Raw genomic sequence first — 27163 nt, 5'->3', positions numbered from 1 at the left:
TTTTGAGAAAAGGATCAAAAGATGAGGAGGGCAGGCTGCAAAATTAAGGGATGCATTAAAGCAGTTGGGAGAAGATGTGAGAGACAAGGGAAAAGTTTGGACAAGGTTTGATAAAAGATGCTGATTACTAAAGCAAAATACTTCATGACTTGGAACATTTCTACTTATATCTTGTTAAATTTTGAAAAATAAGAAGATCCACAATTTATGATATCTCCTACTACTATGTTTGGAAACTTTAGAAGAGGTAATAGGCAAAACCGGAAAATAACTGCAAACATTATTTCCAAATATGTGAAGACTACACAGAAGGAAACTAGAAGGAGGGAGTTTTACAGAATGCACATGTTCCAACTGGTTGCATTTTAATGACTAATTTAAATTCATTGTGTCACCAATAAGCAAAAATGAAGAATAAATTCACCCAACATAAAAAAAAAAGCACAGCATGGATTTGTATTTTTCTTAAATTACAATTTCTGATACAATTCACCTTGTTGTACATAAGAGCAGGTAGAAAATAATTTTGGATTTCTTATTACACTCAACCATGATTTTTTTTTCTGTACAATTATCAACACAAAGAATTAACTCCTGGAAATTCTTCAAAGCATTTTGATACGCTGCGTGGTTGCCAAAGCATGTCTTGAGTGGGGCCCACTGCTGCAAAATTCTATTCTGCACAAGGCCCTAGGTATCATGCTAAGCAGAACATGCCTTGCAGGCTTCACATTAACATTCTGCTGTGTAGCAAGGGGAAGAAAATAGATAGATTGTGGGCCTGGATTGATGGTGGGAGGGTCATGGTGGAGAGGTCTAGTTGTGGGAGGAAGTTCAGACATAAGTTATCAGAAGAGAGGTTTGGGTTAGATTGGGTGGGGTGAGGGATTCAAGGTTGAGTCTGATGTTGCAGTGGAAGTAGGAGTGGAAAGGGGAGGAGGAGAGTCCGAAGAGGGAGCAGCATAGCTGTGCATCTAATAGTAGGTCTGTTGCCTCACAGCAACAGTGATCCGGGTTCAATTCTGACCTCCGGTGCTGCCTGTGTGGAGTTCAAATGTTCTCCCTGTGATTTCCTTTGGGTGCTCTGGTTTACTTCCACATCCCAAAATGTGCTGGTTAGTTGGTGAATTGGCCATTGCCCCTTGTGTGTAGAGGAGTGGTAGAATCAAGGGAGAATTAGTGGGAGTGCAGGGAGAATAGAATGAGTCAGAGTAGGATTAGTGTAAAGATGGCTGCACGATTGTCAGCACAGACTCACTGGGCTGAAGGACCTGTTTCCGTGCAGTACCTCTTTACGACCCTGTGACCATGCTTCAAAGTTCCAGACTCCCCTGCCAGCAGAAAGAGTTCCTATTTATCCTTGGTTGCTCTTATTATCTTGAGGACTTCAATAAAATTAACCCTAAACTACTTTTCAAGGAATATAATCACAATTTAGGCTTTGTAGTCAAGAGATCATTATACTTCCTCCAAAGCCAGTGCATCCTTCTTAAACAGTGGTGCCCAGAACTGCTCATTCTATGTACACCCTAACCAGAAATTGTTAGCTGTAGCACAACTTCTAGCCCCTTGAAATGCAGCCCTCTTTGCATCTCTACTGACATAAGCCTTTGAACTTGCTGAGACGCCAGTATTTGGACGTCTCACGAAAGATTAACCTCTGGCTAAAATTCAATGTGTGGCAAACCTTTTGGTTACACCTCACCATTCATCCCTTCCTGCAACTGAACTGCAGATTTGTGAGGAGAACACCTTTCCTGCAGCATGCTAATTCATCTTGACGTTCATCTGAGTCCTGAATTAACAGAGCAAAAGCAACATCCATGCTTCTATGATGAACCTCCAAATTGTAGGTAACTCCAAAGTTTAGAAATTATTCTTCAATTTTGAGAAATCCACTTTGCAAGCTTATAAATCCACACAAGTTCTGTGAACAATGCCTTAGACAGAAACGTTTAAGCATATGCAGATTACCTACACATTGCCAGATTCGCATTCTTCAACCATCTCCATTGCTGCTATGTTTACGTTTTTATTTCACTGGCATATTCAAGCAAGCAAAGGAAATCCAAGGATGCAGGACAACACTTCAAAGTCGACATTAATATGGTTTTAACTGAGCGATTAACACATTGCAAGAAAGTGGTTATCTGCCTCTCCTACCCCACAAACAATGTAATATGTTCAAGTTAAATTCAGAAGCCAGCAGGCTAGAAACAAATTTCTCATCTCCATCACATTCAGCACATCATTTTCCCTCCATATCTTGGTCCAAACTCACACGTTTCATCACATGAAAAAAGTCAGCCCACTGTCTTCAACTCATCGTACAAGCCCCACTCCGTTTTCGATTCCATTCTCTTCCCAACTAATTTGGTCTTCCACCCGAAATTAGTTTTCACCAGCTCCACACCATATCAGTTCCCATATCCATGAATATCCACCTTTGCAACAGTGACTATTACTACACCACCTCTACTGATGTGCTGCAGGAACCTCAAATATTTACATTCTACTATTTAATACCCTTGGGGCCTTAGCCTCCTGATAGGTAAACTCTTCCAGTGCTATAATCTTCTAAGGTTCAATGTTTCTTCAGTTATTGGTTCTCCTGAATCCCACATGCTTTTCACTCCACCAATGACAGCTGTCTCTTCAGCCATCTAACACTCTTTGGAATTCTCTCCCTAACCTCACTACCTTATATTATATTATGTTATATCAAATATTCCTTTGCTTCAAATAGTCCTTTCCTTCCCTTCAACTTATCATTCTGATCAACTTTCCGAATATTTGCTTCTTTGACTCTGTCAACTTTTGTTTGATTTCAGTGCTGTAAGGTGTCTTGGGACATCTTACTTCAAAGTCACTACAAACTGAGTGATATTTATTGCCACTTTTCTTCCAGCATTTTATTCATAACCCCTTCCCTTTGAGCCACAAACCAGGAAAATACCACATTCAGTTCCTAATCAGTTCATTTTCGTTGGCAAAGCAGTTCTGGCATGTTCAACCTCAGTTCCACTGGACTTGAGAATAAAACAAAACTGGGATCCTCCCAATCTCCTGCCACTTCTACAGGATTGTTGGTGAGCTTTCAAAGTTATGACGGTAGAGTGGGAATCGCTCATTGAAATTTTACCCTTTGTTGTTAAATTTACAAATATGGTCACTTGGGCAAGTAAAACTGCATTCCAGCCAAGATTCACCAAGAACAGGACAAGACAAGTGATTGAAAGATGGAGCAAACAAACACCATTTCCTAATCTTCTAAAATCTGTTACCAATTTATCATTCAAAGGAACAATGCAGTCTTTCACGTTCATTTGGAATGGTTTAAAATTGTAACCCATTTGATGTAAGCTGTTTCCTTCTTTTTAAACCATTAATCACACAGCCAACTACCATGATGTTGACAGCTTTCCAGGTTTCTTTGGCCAAGTCAGACACAATGTAGTTGTAAAGATAACTATTTATAATCTAATAGTTACGTTCAGCTGCAACTATAATCCAACAGATACGTGCTGTTAGGCCACATGTGTGCTAACTTGGAAAAGTAGACCCAGGACAATGTGCAGTGGAGGGTGCTCTTCTGTGAATGAAACTTTGGCGCAATGTTGGCCCTAAATAGGAGTCTAGTTTATCCAATTTTTGAGTGATCAAAAACTGTTTGATAGAGACACTGATATGAATGTAGAAAGCAGATAATGTTCAGTTTCTCAACTCATGTCGACATCAATTCTATATGTACAAAAACTCACACACTACCAGGTTCTACACATGGTCCAGGATTTTTGTTTTGTATATAAGGTTGGTGTAGTTAGTGAAGCTTATATGCTCAATATGTGCAGTAATTTTCACATCTGCTTCTGTCAGCAAAATAAATGTATGGCAAGTGACATTATAAACCAGCTTGATTTCCACGTATCTAGTTGCTTGGAATTTTTGTCACAGGAGGACAGTAATTATTAATCAATCAAACTTAGCAGCACATGTCTATAAGACATACACATAACCAAAGCCCTTAACTGTTAGTATGTCACCAAGTGTTAACTAAACAGTTGGAAGCAGAAGTGATGTTCTCATGTTGAATGCAACATTTCTACGTTAACTAATTCTTGAAACTTTGAAATATCTTTGTATGATGTATTGTACAATTTATTACAGAAATTTGGTCATTAGTACTGTGGCCACCAACCGAATCTGAAAATTGGCAGTAGTTTTGTGCTTCATGCTGGACAATGCTCATACTAACACACTTCAAGGTACTGCAATAATATTCAGAAGACCAATTAGTCTAATCCTTTCATAACATCAATGATCAATAAGTCAAACAGATAAGAATTCTTTAGAAGCTTTATACTTCTGGCTTAAATGGCAGGACCTTTGCTCCATATTTCTGCTGGGATCAGGGCCATGTGATTGTTCATGGCAACACCTGAATTGACTGATCCTGTGGATAAGACAGGGATGGTGGGAAAGTGAGGGAAATGGATAGAATTTACCACAGTGAGGTGCGTCTGGTGACTCCAGTAGAAGGGAAGTAAAATTATTTTAATTTTTGTATACTTTATCAAACTGTTTCTGCTTTAAAATTACTGGCCTGATATTGCCAGTAGCATTAAGAATTTAAATTTCTTTTAAGCCCCATAGTAATTTTGGATGGCTACCAACCTGTACTTCTGCAACACAAATGATAAGCTTTGTGATGTGTGAAATACTTCTCTCATCTGTTTTGCATTACAATTCTTCTGCCAATGTTAGCAGAGATATAATGTACAACCAATTCCACTTCAGGCATGGAACTGCAGACATATCATCAGACAGAGGGGATTGGATAGAACAACTCCCTCCTCTACATTCATCTCCTGCCTGTCCACAGTGAGAGGAGAAAATTCTTTGTTTCCGGGTGATTAGTAAAAATGCCAGATTTGCCTTGGGAAAGCACAGAGCAGTCCCAGTATGTTGTCATCTGACATGCATAGTTGTGGTGTTCTATCAGGAGTCACCAATGGGAGATTGAAACATATGGTTGATTGCTTTCTCTCTCACTGAGGGGAATAAGGAATGGACATATGATAACATTTTGAAACGAGCTAAGAAGCAAAGGGACCGTGATATTAGATATAGAAATCTTCGAAGTGCTTGGATGACCTGATAACGACAGTCTTTGGACTTGGAGGATAGAATGTGTCACATTTCCAAGTGCTGCCTCACCAAAGGTTTTCTAAAGACCCTGCACTCGACATCTGCTGCATTTCAACTCTCAACAATGGTTGTTAGTTTTACATTCAGTGAATTAATGGAAGAATTTTGTGAGATTTATCAAGCTCAATTGTATTTTTAAGATGACTATTTCTAACTGCTTCCATCTGGAAATATGGCAATTTTATGTTTAAAGACTCAAAATTTTCCTAGCAAAGGCATAAAGCCAACTGGCCTGTGAAACACCATTATAAAATGGTTGAACTTGCCATATTCCAGTTTTCTGGCAGTCACTCACATTCCCCGTAATATAATTTACGGGGCCTTTGCAATTTTTCCCTCTTTTTCCCTGGGATCCTCAAATGCATTCCCATCAAATTTAGTACCAAACATTTCAGGATTCACCTCCTTTTTAATATCTCCTTTAGTAGAATCCAAACCACTGTACTTACTGAAATGTTTCCTGTTTTAAGCATCTTTAGTTTAACAAAACTCTCCTCACAGCGTTCCCCCCGAAGTATGAAGAATTCTCTTTATACCAATATAGAAAGTTTCCAACTTGTGTGAAAATTCTGTTCCGGAAGCCATGGCATGGGGCAAATTTGACACAAGTCAAATTTCTCTGGAGCCATATGTGCATTTACTATTTTGTTTTATATTTTGATGGTAGAAGGCTCCTATTCTATCATATTCTATGATCTGCAAAAATACATTGTATTCTGCAATAAAATGGAAAAAAAATCACAGATTAAATAGACTCCGCAGAAATAAAAATACAAATTCATGAATTAATCAGAAGCTATATTAACATTAATCTCACGTTCCTATTTCCAAGTGTTGGTTTGCTTGTCCAAAGATGTGGCAATGATTGTAGGATGCTGGCTAATTAGCTGGATGAAGGAGAGGAGGAGGAGAGGGCTGGGGATGGTTGTGTCAGTGCTGTGGAAGTTGAAGGTGTGTTTGAACTTGTCCAGCAAGGACAGCCTTTTTTCCCCCCATCACAGATGGCCTTATAGCAAGACAGACCATTTTGGATGAACCTGAAGACCTTTGAAAACCAGATGGTGGTGGAGTCCATTTTCTCGAGCCATAGCAATTCTGCATCGAAGTTTCTGAATGCCTCAGTCAAGTATTTTGCTGTGAACATACATGGCAGTTCAACTTCTGGCAAAACATCTGCTTGGATTTCTTCAATAATTTATTTGTGTTTCATACTCCATTAAATCATCATTTGTCAGTTCTTAAGAGTGGGAATCCAGCATCATTTTGACATCATCAACAACCACCTCAAGTTGATAAGCCAGCTCAACGTTTTTAACGGCTACTTCACCAACCTTTTGCTTGAAGGACATGAAACAGCATAGAAACTGTGGGCACACCTCAGCCACGCAAATGGTTGAAGAGCATTTTGGAGATAGTGACCATAATTCTGTAGCAATGGAAAGGGTTAAGGATGGTCTGAAAATTATGGTCCTTGAGTTTAGGAGGGGATTGCAATTTCAATATCATAAGGTAGGACCTTACAAAAGTTCACTGGGCATAGCTACTTGCAAGTAGGTCTACATCAGACAAGTGCGAGTCACTTAAAAGTGAAACCAGTAGAGTTCCTATAAAAGGTGAAAGGCAAGGACAGCAAGCCCACAGAACCTTGTACACCAAGGGATAGAGGGTTTGATAAAGGGAAAAAAGCCTAGAACAGAATAGAGAACTAAAAACAAGGAAAGTCTGACAGGAGTATAGTAAGTGTAGAAGGTACTTAAAGGAATGAAGAGACCAAAGAAGGGACACATAATATCACTGGTAATATTAAGGAAAACCACAAAGCATTTTATAATTGCATTAAAGGCAATAGGGTAACCAGGAAAAGAGTAGGACCATTAGGGTTAAAAGTGGCAATCCATGCATGGTGCCAGAGGATGCAGATGAGGTCTTCTCATCTGCATCCTTTTGCAGAAGTGAACACTTCTCATCTGTGTTCACTAAAAAGAAAGATGTTGTAGATGGAGAATTCAAGAACACATTAGCATTGAAAAGGCAGACATATTAAATGTCTCTTAGCAGGCTTAAAGATGGATAAATCCCCAGGGCCTGATGAGATGTAACCCAGGCTACTATGAGAAGCAAGGGAGGAGAACGTTGGGACAGAGATTTTTTGCTGACCACAGGTGAGGTACCAGGTGACTGGTGGATGGCACATTTGGTACCTTTATACAAAAAGGGCAGCAGGGATAAGTCAGGTAATTATAGGCCTGTGTGTCTAACATTAGTAGTAGGGAAGCTACTGGGAAAAAAAAAATCTTCAGGACAGGATTAATCTACACTTGGAAAGGCAAGGATTAATCAATCATGGGCAGCATGGCTGTGATAGGGGGATATCATGTCTACCCAATTGCATGGAACTTTTCAAAGAGGTAACTACATTATATATAGATGAGGATAGTGTGTTGATGTTGTCTACATGGATTTCAGCAAGGCCTTTGACATGGTCCCACATGAGAAATTGGTCCAAAAGGTTAGAGCCCATAGAATTCTGGGCAAGTTGGCAAAGTGGATCTAAAATTGGCTTGGTAAGGGTGATTGCCTTAAGATTTATCTTTATGATTGGAAGCTTTGTGTCCAAAGGTGCACCATACAGATTGGTGCTGGGCCCTTTACTGTTTGTTATATACTTTAACGATTTGTATGTAAATGTAAGAGGTATGATTAGTAATTTTGCAGATGACACAAAAATGAATAGTATTGTTCATCATCAGAAGGATAGTAATAGGCCACAGGATGAAACTGGACAGTTGGTAAGATGGTCAGAGCAATGGCAGATGGAATTTAACACTGAAAAGCATAGAGGGGTGCACTTAGGGAGGACTAATAAGGGTAGGAGATGCACAATGAATGGTAGGGCCCTAGAGAGCATTGAGGAACAGAGGGACCTCAGTATTTGTCCAAGGATCCCTTAAGGTGGCAAGACAGATAGATTGGGTGCTGAAGAAGCTTGCTGTCATCAGCTAAGGCATGGAATATACTGTAAGAGCACTGAGGTTATCGTACAACCTTATAAAACAATGGATGGGCCACAGCTGTGTAATGTTCTAGTTACCACACTATAAGTTGGATGTAATTACACTAGAGAGGTTGCAGAGGATATTCACCAGGGCGTTGCCTGGGATGGAGTGTTTCAGTTATAAGGAGAAAGTAGATAGGCTCGTTCAAGATTCTCCCACCAGTAGGAACATCCCTTCAAAATCTTACAAGTTTCAATAAGATCACCACTAATTCTAAGGTCCAAAGAATATAGACCTAATTTCTTTAGGCACACATAATACGACAACCCTCTCATCCAAGGAATTAGCCTAGTGAATCTCGTTTGGACTCCCTCCAATGGCAGTATATCCTTTCTTAGATAAGGGACCAAAACTGTGCACAGTACTCCAGGTGTGGCCTCACCAATACTCTGCACAATTGTAGTAATACTTCCCTATTTCTAAACTCCATCTATCTTGCCGTTTGCCTTCCAAATCACTTGCTGCACCTGCCTGGAGGTTCTTATGATGTTCTTGATGGCTTTGTAGATGTTCACCTCTTCCAGAATACCTTTGGTCTTCTCATTCTTCCCTTCTATAGCCTGGATAGTTTAACCAAACCTGAATAGCTAAAGTGCCTTGAAAGTTTCAATAACCCCTTGATCCATCAGCTGCAATGGCGAGGTTGTGCTTAGAACTAGCTATTAATTGATATTTCTTTTGATATTTATTGAATTTTTTCTTCACATTCTCCCTTTCCTTTTACACGCTGCTTCTTATTTTCTCATTTTACTTCAGCTTGTTCATCATTCTATTTATTAATCTTTAGATGACCTCTTAAATTTGAAATGGTTTCAAACCTCAAAGCGTTAACAAAAAATCCCTATATCTACACTCCAGTGTGCCAATTTCAACAAGTACCTCATCTCAAATGGTTTTCTCACTTTCTCAAAATCTCCCCAATTCTAGACTTTATAACACTCTTCTCCCTAATAGTCATAAAATTTACCATATTGTGGTTTCCACTTCAAGGTCCCCCAACTCATTTAACTGATTTACTTTATTAATTAGACACAGATTTAGCAAAGCACATCTGGTCCTGTAGGCCTGTTACATATGATTTGAACAATGTGTCCTTTACACACATTTAAGGAACTATATATATTCCCTTTGCTCCATTTATTCTTTTTTTTCCCAAAATAATAACTGCCCACATACAGGCACCTACATCCAACAAATATTGCACATTTTAACCATAATGCCATCTTGCTTTATCCAATTTGACTGAGAAGACAGAAATTCTGTGATTAAATTTGGCAAAACTACAGTATGAAAAGGCAAGACTGCTGAAGAGGACAGCAGTCATATTTGCATACCACTATCAATTAGGAAGCAAAGCTTCTCCTCTGTCCCTACACCCCACACTTGGTTAATCTTGAAGGATGAATCATTATTAAGGCATTAAAATACTCAAAATGCCTGTAAACTATTCTGGTCATAACAAGCTAAGGCAGTGCTCAGTGGTGCATGGCAATTCAAGCTGCCTTTGCACAATTTACTGCCATCAAATTCCAAACCTAAGAAACCCAACTTTCAACATGAGAATCATGATGCAGTAAAGAATACAGGTTACCTTACAGTTGCTGTTTTTAATTTAAAATCAAAGACTAATAACAGGGGATGCCATTCACATGTAATTTTCAATTTCTACTTTACACTATCAAAAAAATAAACTTTGTTACAGCAAGTCATGTAATCTGAGATGGTTGAAGCCTTATCATGATAAATGTATCCCAACTATACACGTATATGAGAGAGACAGAGAGACAGAGAGACAGAGAGATTACATAACAGAAAAGGTTTGAAAGTTCTCTCATATTGGGCCTTTATAACAAAAGAACATGGATTTAAACAAGCAAAGATGCAAATATAGAACTGATGATGTTTCAGATCTTCGCTTTGTAGATTGCTGCTTCAAGTGACTGGACATGTTGAGTTCCGAGACCACTAACACTTTTCTACCAGCGTTATCTTTAGCTACTTCAACAATAATCATGAAATACACTTATCAGTTATTTTATTCCAGAAAGAACCACCAACACGCTCATGGATAGTGGAAACAAAAACACCAAAATCATTTTATAGTTGCATGGTATGCCATGATGAGACGCATTTCAAGTATTACTAGATGGATGAACTAAAATGGACAAGATTGTCTTTTGATTCATTTTCATAATGGATCTTGTGCATTCCAACAAAAGAGGTTTTGTGTGATTTCATGAACTCCGAGCAGAGTACTTCATGACTTGAGTTGTAACTGACCCACTTTTTAGTAAAATACATGGATAATGTCCTCCATTTCACTAAGGCTACTTTCTTGCATCAAAATGCAGCTTTTTAAAAAATTATATTTTAAATAGGTTTCTTGGCTGCAGAGAAAATTACGATATAAATTCTAATGGAAATCTATTAACTAGCTAAGACCTAAAATAATGGATTACACCAAATACACCACAACAGGGAAGATGAAATAAATCTGCAAATATATCACGACTTGAGTACTTTTCATGCCAAAGTTTACCATTGTTTTAGTTTCTCCATCATAGCACTGCAGACTCACAGCATGCTAATTTTATAGCTTTTGATGTCCCTTCATAATCTGGGAGTTCTTGGCAGCATTGCATATTTTGTTTCAAAACATCTACGAACTTTTGATCAGGATGTATCCGACTGGGAAAATCAATCTGAGCTCATTCAAGAGAGAGATGAATCCAAATATGTTAATAACACAGAAGATAGAAGAAAATAAGAATGAGGGGTATGTCCACTGATATCTGTACAGATACAAAGTTTACCAGCCCCAGAAGTGTTACTATTGCAAATCAAGCTATTTCCCAAATCTCACGTTTACTACAAAAAACATTATGACTAACCCAATAAAGCATGATATTATGAAATATTATAACAGTGGCCAAACAGAGATAATAAACCCCAGTTATTGGTAAGTGCATTGGAAATGTATTGCCTTCTTAATGATGAGGCCTTTAAATAAAACACATCCTATCAGATAGCTTTGATAAAAATGTTATTCTTTTTCATGAGTTTCATTAACATAATAAACCTTTTGACTCTTTTATGGTATTTTTGATGCAAATGTACAGCCTTAAATAGAATTCTGCTTCAAAACAAAAACCTGTAAATGCCATAGAACTGGATGAAGTGAAACTCACTAAAAATATTCCCAGATTTAGGTAGCATTCTGTATTGCTGATTCAATATCAGAAGAATACAGCTAAAATAATGGATATGCAATATTGTTTAGCAATATTCCATCTGTATTAACCAGGAAAGACAGTGGCAACCTCATAGGAACACAACACAACTAATGTGGACTTGACAAGGAACAGTTTATCGACAGGTAAACACAAAATACAGGCCAAACAATTCCTACATTTTAATGTCAAACTCAGATACTTGGCCTTCACAAAAATAGCTTCTGGGAAATAATCATAGAAGCAATGCTACAATACTATAGATACAAAATCATTTTTAAATGTATAACTATTTCTTGATTTTTGATGTGATAACAATGATTTTTTTTCTATTATTTGATCAGATCTCCAGGGATCACCAAAATTTGGTTCTTTGTTAATAATTTTATCTTTTATTTAGACCATTATCATGGGAGCCACTGGGCAAATCAAATCAGCAGTAACAACATAGAGCATGAATTTATGAAATGTATCTGAGATGGATTTTTGAATCAGTATGTTGAGGAACCGACTAGAGAACAGGCTATTTTTGACGTGCAAAAAGAAAGGATTAATTAAAAACCTTGTTGCAAAGAGGCTCCCAAGAAAGAGTAACCATAACAGAAATTTACATCGTTCAAAAGTGATGAACGAAGGCAATGTTTTTAATCTATAAACAAAAGAAACTATTAAGATACAAGGGGCGGGTTGGCTGTGGTAGATTGGGATACTGCTTTAATGGATATGACAGTGGACAGGTAATCGTTAGCAGTTAAGAAATAATACATGATATGCAATAAATATACATTATTTTAAGGTACAAAAGCACAACAGCAAAGAAATTGGCCCAAATGACGACTGCAGGAGAAATTAAGGATAGTATTAAATCGAAGAAAAAGGCTTATAAATTTGTCAGAAAAAGCAGTATGCCTTAGGATTGAGAGTGCTTTAGAATTCAGTAAATGGTTCCCAAGAAATTGATAAAGAAAGAAAAAAAATGGGAGAATAAACTTGCGGGAAACATAAAAACAGACTAAGATCTACAGGTAAATAAAAAGGAAAAGATTAGCAAGATCAAATGTAGGTTCTTTAGAAACAGATGTGAGAAGTAAGGAAATCATAGGGGAATTAAATAGTATGTGTTTGTCTTCGTGGAAGAAGATGCAAAAAGCCCAAGAAATACTGGATATAGATCTTTAGATCCTGGGAATTTGTAAAGGAATGCTTTGAGAGAAGTTGATGAGCCTGAATACTAATAAATCCCCAGGACCTGAAGATCTATATCCCAGAGTTTAGGGTGGCTACAGAGATAATGGACACTCTGGTTATCACCTTATAAGATGCTGTAGATTCTAGAATTGGTTTGTTGGTATTACAACACCAGACCCAGGTTCAATTCTGGCCACTGTCTGTAAGGAGTTTGTACATTCTCTCCGTGACTGCATGGGTTTCCTCTGGGTGCTCCAGTTTCCTCCCACATTCCAAAGACGTACGGGTTAGGAAGTGTGGGCATGCTACGTTGGCGCTGGAAGTGTGGCGACACTTGCAGGCTGCCCCCAGAACACTCTACGCAAAGATGCATTTCACTATGTGCTTTGATGTACATGTGACTAATAAAGATATCTTGTATATCTTATAATAGGCAGAGAGAAAACAGGGAAATACCTACCTGTCAGTCTTATATCAGTAATTGGGAAAATGCTGGAATCTGTACAAAGGAAGTTATAATTGAGGCAACATAGATTTATGAAAGGGAGATCATGATTAACTAATCCACTGGAGCTCATTGAGAATGTATCCAGAGGAGGAGATAAGGGGAAACCAGAGGATGTGATGTGTTTGGATTTTCAATCTATCCTATTTATCACAAGAAGAGCGTCACACGACACAGTGGAGTGAAGACAGCATTTTTCCTCCACAAGGATTAAAGGTTGGTCACTCCTACCAATGTCAGTATGGTCACATGCATCTGCAATGGATAGAATGTGGTGGGCAAGGTCAAATAGACTTTGCCCTCCTGTTGGTTTGTTCACTACTTGCACAAGCCAAATCTGATAGCTTTGTCCTTCAAGATTTGGACACCTTCATCGATGATGACACTACCAAATCACTTCTGCTGATGGACATTCTGTTCCCTTGAGACTTTCAGTGTTTCTTCCAAGAGTTGTTCAACATGGAGGAGCACCATTTGATCAGCTGGGGTAGGATGATAGGTGGTAATCAAGAGAAAGTTTTCTTGCCCATGATTAATCTAACACCATGAGATATTATGGTGGTGATCATGAGGACTTCAGACTTCCTATCTGAATATCATTGTGCAGGCATCCCTGTGATGAAAGAGCCTGGTGTTTATCTGTAAAATATGATTCTATGAGCTGCTTCTGTGGGAGTAGTTTTCCAATTTAGACACATTCCCAAGTGTTTGTGAAGGGGACAAAGCAAGGTCAACTGGGCTGGAAATAATTTTGCTATGTCCCAATCAATGTCCCAATCATCCCATTTTATTCTTTGTCTGTTATAATGTAAAGGTTACGATAGAATTGAGTAGCTAGCAAACGTACTTCAAAGAGCAGTTAAGAGTTAACTGTTGTTGTTGATCTGGAATCTTGAGTGTCAGACAGGGCAAGGACAGCAAATCATTTCTCCTGAAGGTAATTAGTGAATCAGATGGGATTTTTATTATAACAAAAGTCCAGCAGTTTTGTGGTCACCATTATTGATACTAGATTCTTTTCAATATATTGTTAAATCTAGATTATTTTTGACTAAATTTAAGTTTCACAATCTACAAAAGTGGAGTACAACTTCACATCCTTGGATTGTCAATCCAAGACTCTGGGTTACTAATTCAGAAACTCAACCAAAGAACCACCAGTATACTTTCCAAGTGGATCTGCCTTTAACATTTTTCCACAGTGCAGTTTTTTTCCACATCTTCTTCATAATCATTTTCATGTTAAAAAGAGAAAGATGATTGTAAGATTCAAAGCAATATAAAATGGCAATCCACCTTCTGGTGTTGTAGAGTGGAGTGGGAGGAATCAATATTCTCACTGGAAGTTTAGCCTAATTTCCAATGAAGATTTGGCAAAGAGTAGGCTACAAAATAGTACATTGAGCAAAGAAAAACAGAAAACAAGCATTCTATGATGAAGATACGAGGTCTCCCAACCATGCAATATTCATAATTCTATGAAATTAAAGAGGAAATTCCTTCCTGCAACTATACTTGTTATTGACTTTGATCCCCAATAAACTTTAGTAGAATAATCAACAGAAGAAATCACTTTGGTTGGGGATGCTTTTCAAAATTGTTTCACAATATTTGTGAGAATTCACCTGGATTTCTAAAATACATATATAAAAAATATGGTCAGAGTAAGCTATTCAAGCCTCCAAACCTATTCCATCATTCAATACAATCATGATGATCATTTATCACAATATCATATTACCACTTTCTCTCTATATATCCCTTTTTGCCTTTTATTCAACTCCTTAAAAATATTCATTGCCTTGGCCTCAATTTCTCTGTGGTTATGAATTTTATAGGTTCACCATCCTCCGAATGAAGAAATTTTCTATCTATCTGAAATATCTTAAATTGAGACTGTGACACTTCATTCTAGACACCCCAGCCAGGAGAAATATCCTCTCTATATTCAGTCTATCCTGCTTATCAGAACTATAAATTAGATCCCCCTAATTTTTCTGTGCTCTAGTGAATACATACCTAGTCAACAATCTCTCTTCATACAGCAGTCCCATCATCCATCTAGTGAATCTTTGCTGCACTCCCTCTGTTGCACGTATATCCTTTCTTAGATAAAGAGACCAAAACTGTACACCATACTCGAGGCGTAATCACAGCAGTAGGATATCCTTGCTCCTGTACTCAAATTCCCTTGTTAAGAAAGGCAACATAACATTGGCCTGTACTAAGTTTGTGTCATTTCTGCTTTACCTTTGACTCTGGCACTGCCATATTATTTCTTGATAAACTTGAAGTACTTTTATCACAATTATTAATCATAGACTGCTTGATCAACACATGGAGCTCTTGGCCATTGGCTCCCATATGAGAGTGGTTACTGGCAAAACCAGCAATCCGGAACTGAATAAAAATAACTGAACTGCTCAACACACATTACAGAAAATGGGAGCAATTTCAAGATGATTTAAATGTAATTCTGTAGGCCGTTTGGGAATTTTAGGTGAAGAATGGTCACAGTGAGTGGAATAACTCTTAATTTCAGGCATCTAGTGTCAGAATTAATCTACATCACAAATAATTCATTTAGGTGCAGAGTAAGACAACTTTTACTCTCAATAGTGTGTCTCTGTCCTAACATCTAAAGCATCCGACTGATCAGTGATCTTCCACCATAGCTATCCTATCGCCATGGCAAAGACTGAATGCCAATTCAATGACTTGCCTAAATTATAGTTAATTTAGAATTATATAATTGTCTTATTAAAACTGCATCCGGATTTAAAAATTCAATTATTTCCTGAACCTTTGCTGGCAGAGGCATGCCATTAAATAATGCTTCTATTGTGAAATCACCTTCATTTATCCATTATTCCCTATTTACATGCCAGGAAATTGTGAACAACTGATCATATTTGAATCAGAACTTCTAATGAGGAAAATAAAGCAGAGAATTAAATTCTGTACCTCAATGTTTTCAGCATTTTCCACTACTTTATATGGTTTATTTATCCTCTTTACGATATTACTATCAAAGAACACTCCAAACAGTACATGCCCCGTAAATACAGAAACAAATCAAAAGTACACTTACAGCTAGCATGCTATAATAAAGCTCTTATGTACATCTGGTCTGGCTTGTTCTCCTTTAGATAGGTTAATAAGTAATTGCTACTCAATAGGACAGGCTAATCTTTCATATCAAAGAGCATGAAGAAGACATATTCTTTCAATAAAGAAAAGACAAACATCCAACTTCATAATCATTACTCAGCTACAGCCAGAGACACTTATTGTTCTTTTATCAAAATGCAAGTTGAATCTCAAAGAACTATACATATGGGCATTGGCCACGAATTAACAAAAGGTAATGCTGAAATAAGAATCTCTTCTGCAAAAACTAGATTCCCATTATCAGAGTAATCTTCCAAATTCTGCTGGGAGGGGAACCTCAGAAATTTGAGTCCATGTTGCCATGATTTTTCTGGATCATTATGAATGGGAAATTATACACAGAGGACAGAAGAGTTTTTGATGTACGCTGATGACAGGTACATCAGTATCACAGATGAATTAAGTTAACCTTCTATATATATTCAAACAAAGGAGGTGAAAGTAAATATGAGCAGCATTCAAAGTTACTGGAAAACTTCAGCAAATAATTAGTCTGTCATGGCCTAATAAATTTTGCTTAAAATTTTAACCTGAATTGTAACTTTGTTGGAATTGAAAGATTTAATTTCCGTATATCAGAAACTCAATTAAAGGACAACATATTCTACAAATTGTATTTTTATTAGTGCAGCTAATGGATCTATAGCATCAGCATCAAACTCATTCTCAAACCTAGAGTTCAATAAAGGACTAGAATTTCACCACTCTTTCCTCCTCCTTTGTTTAAGCTCTTGTCATAACAATCTAGTTCTGTCTCTGTTGGAGGTGGGCACTGTTAATCAGTTCCACACTACAGCTTACTCTTTGCTGAAACATTCCATTCTACAATCCAAATTTATACTTAAGCCAAAAATGTGTGTATGTAAAAATTACCCTGAAAAACATGACCATCTGAGAAGAGATTCATAGAACTTCACAAGCTCCCACAAAAAGGTGACAAAGCATAATGTACATTTTTATTGCAAATATCTTATGAATGTTACAAGTTTTTCAGAAGGATTTTAGAATAGGATGCAGATCATGGAGCTATTCTTCACAAGTCTGGTTTTATATGAATGGACTAGACAAGCAATTTACTTCAATAGGAAAGGAAGGAAAATCAGAATTGCAGTGTCTAGCTGAAGAGCGAAAAATTATACAGTCCAAAAGCATTTCTGCATTCTAAACTGAGGTCAGCTAATGATTGTATAGTGGCAGGAAGCAGATAAAGATTGGAGAAATGTCTGCCCCTTGTTTAAATGGTGCATTGTGCTTGGTAGAACCAGTCCTAGAGTTTGGCCACAGAAAACCTGGCCACTGGCAGAAGCCTGAAGTCCCACACCACCAGGTTCAAGAACAGTTACTTTCCTTCAACCGTTAAGTTCTTGAACCAACCAGCCACTTTGATCACTTTGAACTAAAATGGACTTTGTTTTTTGTTCTAATTGTGTTCTTTCTTGTAAAAATTGTTTAATTTATCTATCTTTTTCTTGTGAATGCTGCTTAAATGATGCCATGTGCCTGTGATGCTGCTTTTCATTGTACTTGTGCATACAGTACATGTACTTGTGCATATGACAATAAACTCTACTTTGACTTTGAAGGCTATGGTTGAATGCAGATGGTTTTGGGGGTGGTAGGGAGGTCGGGGTTTCAATTCATTGGACTGGCATCATTGTTAAAATAACTGAAGTTGACTTGTGACAGAAGACTCAGTCATTCCTAGTACTTGCTGGGATTGAGATGAGAGACAGAGTACAGCACAGACATAACTGGGTGAGGAAATCCCATGTATGACAGCATTTGTCTGTGGTTTTCCAAGGGTGCCTACAAGCAGTATATTTGATACTTGATCATTGGCCCTGAACACATATCTCCAGATTTCTCTGAATTGCTGACTTGGGAAATTATCCCCAGGGACTTCACAGGATCATAGACAAACAATGACAAAGAAGGCATGTGTTTGGCCTATTGTGTCTATAACAGTCACAACATAACTACCCAGCCTAATCCCATTTCTCAGCATTTGGTCTGGTGCCCTGCAGTTAGAGGTTTTCAAACACGCATCCAAATAGTTCTTAAATGTGATGAGGGTTTCTGCCTCTACCTCCCTTTGAGGCAGTGGGTTCCAGATCCCTACCATCTTCTCTATGCAAAATAAACTTTTCTCCTTTATTACTCCTGTTAATACTTTTAATTCAAGCCCTCTTTTCTTTTACCCAGCAGCCACAGGAAACAGGTCCTTCCTTCATATACCTCAATCAAATCTCCCCACAGATTTCCATTTCAAGAAAACAACCCTAGCATCTCCTTCTCAGCTAAATTTATCCAGTCTTGGCAATATCCTCATAAATAACCTCTCCAGTGCAATCACTTCTGTCTTACAACATGGTAGCCAGAAAAATCTGCTGATTGCAAGCTATGGTCTAACTGGTTCTGTATACATTTATGGCACAACGTCCCTGCTCTTAAATTCTATCAGTCTGCTCATGAAGTAAATATCCCATATGCCCTTTTAACCACCTTATTAATCAGTCCAGCTCTCTTTAAGGATCTGTGGACCTTCACTCCAAAGTCTCTCTGATCCTCCACACCTTTCAAAATTCTCCCACTTAATGTGTATTCCTTTACATTGTGGCACCTCTGCAAAATCATCACCACACACTGCTCTGGATAAATTATATTTGCTATTTTCTGTCCAACTGACCAGATAATCTACATCTTCCTAAAGTCAAAGCCTTTGACCTGTCATCCACACATGCAATTTTTGTACTACCTGCAAATTTCCTTATCATGTCACTTACGTTTAAGTCTAAATTGTTAATATATACTTCAGAAAGCAAGGAATTGAGTACCAAGTCCTACAGAACTCAACTGGTAACAATCTGTCACAAAACGCCCATTTTTGCTTCCTGCCACTAAGCCAATTTTGGATTGAAATTGCCAGTCTCCCTTAGATCCCATGGCTGTCTGCTTCTTTGACCAGCCTGCTATGTAGACATTAAAAACCTTGTTAAAATCCATGCTGAATACATCAAATTCACTGCCTTCTTAATTTATTTCTTCCTTTTTAAATAACAGTACAAATTTAACAATACTCCAAACCTGTGACACCATTGCTGCAGTAGGGGAGGATGGTCAAAACCTCTCTTGCTTCTTTTAATTGTTTGGGATATATTTCATTTGGACTTGATGAGTTATCTATTCTCAAAGATGCTAAACTTCTTAATACTTCCTTTCTTACTATGTTTACCCCATCTATTATTTCACCTTTTTTCCTCCTTAGAAACAATGTCCAATATTTATTCCTTACCTACTAATCATTAAACTAATCACAGATTTGGTTATTATTGCACAACCTTTTGTGGGAATTTTCTGTGTGCAAGTTGACTTTCATGTTTCCTACATGACAGCAATCACCAGCTTTCAGCAGTAGCTGAATGGCTGAAAAATGCTTTGCAGAGTCCCAAAAAGTAAATAATGAAAAAGGTTGCAGTTTTGTAATTTTAGCTTACTCAAAGCTATAAGGAAATTTCAACATTCTCATTACTAATAACAGAGTAATAATTGAAGTTTTTTGTTCTGTTTCAAAATTAATTCATTTTTTATTTGAGAGGATTAAGCAAAAGTTTTTCTGCAGATGTGTTCCAGCAGAGGCTCTCCTGAACCTGCCAGAGAAACTGTATGAAGAGCCAATGCAGCTACCAACCTATTTCTCTAACTTTACACTGATCTTTCCAAGAATACACAGGAAACACTGACCTCTCATGACATATAAGGAAGCAATTCATCCCCTTGGATCAATGCCAGCTCTCAGAGCATTCTGCATTAATCGCATTCCCCCAATTATTTCCCTGTAACCTATTCTTTCTCACATGTCCCTCAACTCCACTCTCATTCTCCTCCAATTCACCGATACTCAGATAATCTAACCAGCAGCACATCTTAGGCATGTGGGAGGAAACTGGAGACCCTGGGGAAAACCATGTGGTCAGAGGGAGAACGTGCAATTTCCACACAGCTCTGGAGATCAGAATTGAAAACGGTTCACTGGAGGGGTAAGACAGCACCACTGTATCTAAACATTGCTTTTTGTTTTCAATCGTTAAAGCAATGGTCCTGGCTGTGTGAGAGGGCTAGTTTATTTTCTGGGCAGTGATAATGGGTGGGGTCAAATTTGAATAATCATTTGTATTAAACAAAGAGGGTAGGCAATAATGTGGCTGTTGGCAGTGAATAAGGATGGTGACGCATGTACTTATATATAAAAAAAGTAGTGAAATTTGCAGATGCAAATTTGGAGAATGTCTGGAACTTCAGAAAGTTCCAAGCAAGGAGTTGTTGGGATGAAGTTTCAGTGCAACATTTAGGGCAATGGGGATAAAGAGAATTGAATGGCAAGTAGTTGAGAAAAAGTTAGAAGCACTGGAGCACTGTAGTGTGGATTTCAGTGAATGAGAATTTTCAAAATATTCCATGTAGTTAAAAAAAACACCATACGATAGACTGGGCAAAAATCCACAAACATCAAAATGAAGACAGATACTGCAGAAAAAGAGAACCAGACCACTGGGCTGGTGACTGAGAGAATGAGGCAATTGCTGCTCTCAGTTATGGACAGTAACTGGTGGGGTAAGGCAAGCTGTTGCAGGTTAATGCCGATGCAAATGATGCCGACATCGTGGCACAGCTGGTAGGGCTGTCACCTCAGCTCCAGCAAACTGGGTTCAATTCTGACCTCCAGCATCATCTGAGTGGAATTTAAATGTTCTCCCTGTGACAGTGTAGGTTTCACCCTTTTGTTCCAGTTTCTCTCACATGCCAAAATGTATAGTTCAGTATGTTAACTGGTCACTTTAAATCACCCCGAGTGGTAGAATCTGGGAGAAGCTGACAGGAATGTAGGGAGAATAAAATGGGATTACTGTTAAAAAAAAAATGCATGCTGGTCAGTGTGGTCTCAATAGGCCAATGAGCCTACTTCTATGGACTCTAGGACTATGAGAAAGTTGTTCAGCACCATTCTCTTTGGGAAGCACAAGGCAAGGTGTAAAGCCAAAGGAGGCCTGGTTGCAGCATCTCCTGACCCAGGACACCTCCCAAGATTTCCAAATACAAATATGTCTCCCCCATATCATAATGTTAGCAAGTATTACAGCCCTACATTCTGCTGAATGCCGCTACATCCCACAAACCTCCGTTGACTGCATCCCAGTGAATACTGTCAAATGAGAAACAAAAACTACTGATGTTGGAAATTGGAAACAAAAAATGTAGGAAACAGTCAGCAGATCAGGTAGAAAGAGAAAAAGGAGTTAACGTTTTAGGTCGAAGATCCATCTTCACAAGTGCTCAAGGGGATACAGCATTGAGGAGGAGATTCTAACCAATGACAGAACTGGCATGAGGGCATATGTCAGGAAAGCTGGTTTGAATCTTACACTGCAGCCCCAGCCAGCTTCCACGAAGATGTATGGAGTAGATTATGGATTTAAAGCCACAAAGAGTTTAAGTCAAAACTCTTCTTATTCTTTGTGTCCTTGCTCTGCCCGTTCTGGAACCCCCTTCATTCTCACCTTTTCCATCTCTTAGCTCCTTCTTCTAACCCATTCCAGTCATAGCTGTTTATTCTACTTTTACTCTTTCATATTAAGCACTCTCTCTTTACCTGGATTTCTTCATACTTGCATTCAAAAACTTAAAACCTTCCATTTCACTCAGCTCTCACCACCCAGCAACATTTTTACTCTTACACATTTTACATCTTTAATGTAAGCCACTCGGACACTGCTTTCAGCGTGAATGTTACAGAAATTCAAGTAGTTCCATTTCTGGATTTAAGAGTCATCATGATGAATCTGTTTGTTCCAATACCTCTGATGGAACAATTGGCCTGATGTGCCCTTCCTGCATTTAATTATGATTTCCAGTATTTGCACTTTTCTTTTTAGCGTTATGAGAGATTCTGGAACAAATAAGAAATATATTTTTGAAAGGATAATTTTTTTGCAGCAGGTCACGAAGGTGCATGTTATAACATCTGTATGCAACAGTTTTAATTAAAAACCAAAAGACAATACAGATCAAGTAGAGCAAGCACTGTAATTAAGGTATGCTCGCTATTTTAGAATCTAATCAAAAGGTGCAAAGATAGCAGTACTGTAGCTGGCAAAAATATACATTAATATCAGCATGAATATAGGCAGCTTAGTTTCAGTTTTCATTGTTCCTAAGCATATGCATTAAAAACATTTTAGTACAAACAAGATATGGAGCTATTTTTGGCTACTCACAGCTCCGAATACTGAAAGTGTAGGTTACCAACAGTGTCAATATAGTTAGCTGGACTTAGCCAGGGTAACGCCATCAGCAACAGAGCCTTCATTGTCAAAGGATCAGTGATGAAGTGCTGCTCTGTTAGCTATCTTTCACCCTCCCATTAAGGACACATACATTTAAATTCAACTGCATCACAAGTCACTTCCTGCTTAATGGCTCAGTTGTGATTTCTGCCCAAAGACTGGCACTCTTACTTAAATCTCTTAAAACTAAGCTGCACCGAACATTATTGAAATATAAGCAGATTACTGAATCTGATCGTCAAATGGTTGACAGGAAGCAGTGTTCTTTCAGAATATTTGACAAGGTACCAAAATACTTTGGGACAACTAATAAGATAAGTGGAGGCACTGGCAGTGCTCTGGTCCCTACAGTTTTTTTAAAAAGATTAGTTATTATCAAACACAAAAACAAAAAAAGTACCACACTTCATAACATTTTCTATTGACTCTATCCCTGTTTGCTGTACCAAAGATTAAGACCTTGATAATAACATCTCTGCAACAGATGGGAGAGGGTCATGGGAGGTTAAAATTAAAAATAAAGTGAATGAGTCACCAAAAACAACACCGCAGATACCAGAAATCTGAAACAAAAGCTGAAAGTAGTGTTCAGACAGCATCTGTGGAGAGTGAAACAAAGTTAATATTTTAATAAGTGACATCTCACCATAATTCATCTGTTGATTCAGTTGGTAGTATGCTCATCTCTGAATCAAACAGATGCATGCTCAAGTTCCACTCCAAAGACTCAGTACAAAATTTAGACAGACCCCCAGGGCAGTAAAGATTGCTGAAAATGATAGAGGAACTAAATTTTACATGTTTGTTAAACAATGGCTCTATCTGCCTTTCATGTGGCTGAACAGAAAAGGAGGACAGAAAAAAATTTCCCCTGGTATACTGAAGGCAATTCCTTGGTCGACATTGTAAAAGCCGATTATCTGATCATCTTTATATTACGATTTGTGGGAGCTTGTTATGCATAAATTGGCTGCCAAGTTTCCCAGGTATTTAGAGTCATACAGTCAAAGAGACATACAGCACACAAACAGGCCCTTCAGCTCACCGAGTCCATGCTGATCATCAACTACCCATTTACTCTAATCTACACTAATCCCAATTTTTATTTTCCCCACATTCCCATTAACTCCCCCCAGATTCTACCACTCTACTGGGGGCAACAAACTATGTCCTATTAACTTGCCAGCCTGTATGTTTTTGGGATGCAGGAGGAAACTAGGGTAAGCACAGGGAAAATGTGCAAACTCCACATAGACAGAACCCGAGGTCAGGATTGAAACTGAGTCTCTCATTTTTAATCTTTCACCTTTCAACCTATTGAATGTCAACAGGTTATATTAAATTAGAAGACACTTTAGCCAATCAGGATCCTGTCTCCATTTAAAATCCACATCAACTTTAAGGAAACATATTAAGAGGCTATTGCAAGTATTGTTTCCCACAATGTGCGTTGTGCTATTCAATTAATTAATGTGAATGGCTCAAATAACGAGAAAGCCTTAGGACTTCTTAAAATTAAAACAAACAATGCTAATTGTTTTTTCTTAAAGTAAAAACAAAAACTCTTCCATTTTCCCTAGTAGGACACTAATTAAAGCTTTCTTATAAAATTCCTTTGTGTGGTACTTTGCACAGTTAAGCTGCTTATTTCAGACGATTAATGACTGCCTTAAAATAGTCTATGAAGGAACGTTCTTCAAATGTGTTAACGATTGCTGTGTGAAGGGGAAATTAAACCCTGGATGGTAATAAATAATCAAAAATCTCTCTTATTTAATCCAAAGTCTGCAACATGATGTCTAATGTCTGATCCACAAGCCACAACATTGTAAAATTTTGCCTGCCTTCTTGCTAAAATTCAAATAGAGTCTAGGAATTTTGAGGCTAAAATCTATAGAAGAGTTGGACTTAGCTAATTACTTGGTTCATTCAGAGAAAGCTGATGAGTTTTTCTGTTTTAAGATTGCCATTTCGCTAAGTTTTCACATGAAATGCAAGGAAATAAAATTTGAAACGAAGCACCATTTAATGTTTAATGTAAGAAACATGAGCAGGAGCAAGCCAGTTGTCCACTCAAGCCTGCTCCACCAAAGAGAAGTTGAAAATGATCTCAATGCCTGCAGTTAAGGAGGGAGAACGGCTGCCACTAATAACAAAAACACAGGTCTTGGATTTAAAATCAATTAAATAAATGTATCGATGAGAAAAATGAATTAATCTTTCTATGATGTAACATAGTTTAGTTTGGCCACAATACACGATGGGTTAAAAAGACAAATTAATTCTTCAAACTGTAACATTTTTTTCTAGAGCAATTGTTCTCCCCAAGCCTGAAGGCTAAACCAAGCCATTGAATTCAGTTTAAGTACTTACATCATGGGAGAGTGCTCAAAGTAATATATGAATGGCTCTTTAAGAATTTAATAGTTATTTAAATATTATAGAAACTTTTAGAAGGTAAACCAGAGAACCTTATTAACATAATAAACTTCTAACCTTGCTTTAAGATATTGCAAATGGAAGTGATTACTTGAATCAAACAAAAGCATTTTTGGGAGACAAAACCCAACAACGGAATAATTTCATTGTGAATTTGTTTTGACATGCTTCTCCATATCCAAGTGAACTTACCTGCGACGTAGGTGAATTTCGAGGTCACAGCGCTGCAAGACTTCAGTGCAATATTCCTTAAATGGACAGAGGACCAATACTTTATCCAACAGTTTATGCACCAACAGGCTTGACTTCTTGCACACCATCAGACACAAGGGCTTACGATCCATGGGACAGAAATCTTGGGTAAGTAGAAAGTTAGTAAGGCACAAAGTGCAGTAAGTATGGCCACATGGCGTATCCATTGGCTCCACCAAAGGCTGCAGGCAAATGTCACATACGAGGTCATCATCTATTTCATCTTGATAATTATATGAATGATTTTCCTGAGGCAGGTGTGATTGTCCACAGCAAATACAAAGGCTCAGCACAGGAATATCCATTTCTACTGCAGGATTACTTCAGCATACAGTCCAACAACATTCAACGAAAACAAGTTCCAAAAGGATATTTAGCCATTTGTTGATCACAAACTTTCAGGGCAAATTCCACAACTGAAAGAAAATAGATGGAGATATTTAAACAAGATAGTAATTTAAATGTTATGAAATTCAATTCTGCTAGAATAAAAAGCACAGTAAAAGTCATAGTACTGGTACATATCAAAGAGATTTCCCATTAGCAGCTTGAAATAGCCCAGGTAACATACTCAAAACTGTTGCAAGGATGCCCAAGACAAAAGTGTCTCAAAATTCTGTCGCAGCTCAGATCAATTCATATTACTCGTCAATCCAGATTTGAACTTCACATCTCCTACAAAAGCCTGAGCACATTAAACCTGCACCAAAAGAGTAATGTAATAACAGGTTAGCAATTATCATCACAGTATATAATGTTCAGTCATAACACCATCTGGAAGTCAATTCATTTATGCTTCAGAGAATAAGGAGGAAAATGAGTCTATTGAGAAAGAGTAAGAATAGTGACAAATTTAATGAGGGGCAAGTAGTGTGGGGAAGGCGAGACGTACTGTGGTAAGGTAGGAGGCAGGAAGGAAGAGAGCAGGAGGAATCAGAGGACCAATTCTTAAAAAAAAAGAAACCTTTTGCTACACTGGTACCCAGCTTAGAGCTAGCCCACAGAATGGCAGTTTATTATAATGCTCTCCATCCTGGAGTCTGACAGCTCACAGCTACGCAACTCCCTGTATTTTAAACAAGATGGCATTCAGGCAGCTTATTGCAAACCCCTGCCCACCGCTGGCACTCCCACAGCAACGAAGTGGTGAGCTTAGCAGCACAAGCCTGGTGTAAGTGAGCACTGAGGTAATGTGCAGTGGCTGCCTACGAGCGCTTATGTTGGACAGGCTGGGGCAAGCCATGCGGCCACACAGCACTGGGGTATGGGACTCGGGCTAAGCATCATGGCTGACATGGTGCGTAAGCCGTTACTGGGAACTAGCAGTGGCTGTTCCATATGTTGGCAGTCTGCTCGGATTCCCAGCACCCCCTGTTGGAAGTGATGAAAGCTGCTGTCTCTCCATCTCTTTGCTTGGCTGCATAGCTCTCCCTTGCCCAGAGATCTTTCTATGGTAACAAAGATCATAGAGAGCTTGAGATGCCCAGAAAGGATTTGAATAAGTGCAATATCAAAGGTTATTGTGGAAAATAAAAGCTCAAGGTGTAGGAGATAACGTAATGGCATGGAGAGAAGATTGGCTGGTTTATAAGAAACAGAGAATAAGCATAAATAGGCCTTTTCCTGCTTGGCAAGATGCAATGAGTAGTGTGCCACAGGGATCAGTGCAGGGTTTCACGTTTTCAAAGTTTATATAAATGGCTTGGATGAAGACACCAACAATAAAGTTGCTGGATAACTAATAAAGTAAGTTGTGAAGAGAACATAAGGAGG

At 38.1% G+C, this 27163-nt stretch overlaps 1 protein-coding gene across 1 annotated transcript in view; it reads right to left on the bottom strand.

Annotated features, from left to right (window-relative positions):
* The window catches only part of lnx1 (ligand of numb-protein X 1), a 148154-nt gene that overhangs the window by 64601 nt on the left and 56390 nt on the right, over nucleotides 1–27163 (bottom strand). Inside the window, 1 exon segment of the mRNA XM_052045611.1 lies at nucleotides 25331–25806. Within this exon segment, the coding sequence (XP_051901571.1) occupies nucleotides 25331–25695 (365 nt within the window). The 5' untranslated portion in view covers nucleotides 25696–25806.

This window comes from Pristis pectinata, chromosome 2 (assembly GCF_009764475.1).
Source record: "Pristis pectinata isolate sPriPec2 chromosome 2, sPriPec2.1.pri, whole genome shotgun sequence".
Classification (NCBI taxonomy): Eukaryota; Metazoa; Chordata; class Chondrichthyes; order Rhinopristiformes; family Pristidae; genus Pristis; species Pristis pectinata.
Note: the sequence above shows the minus strand (reverse complement) of the source record. Positions and strands in the feature narration are given on the sequence as shown.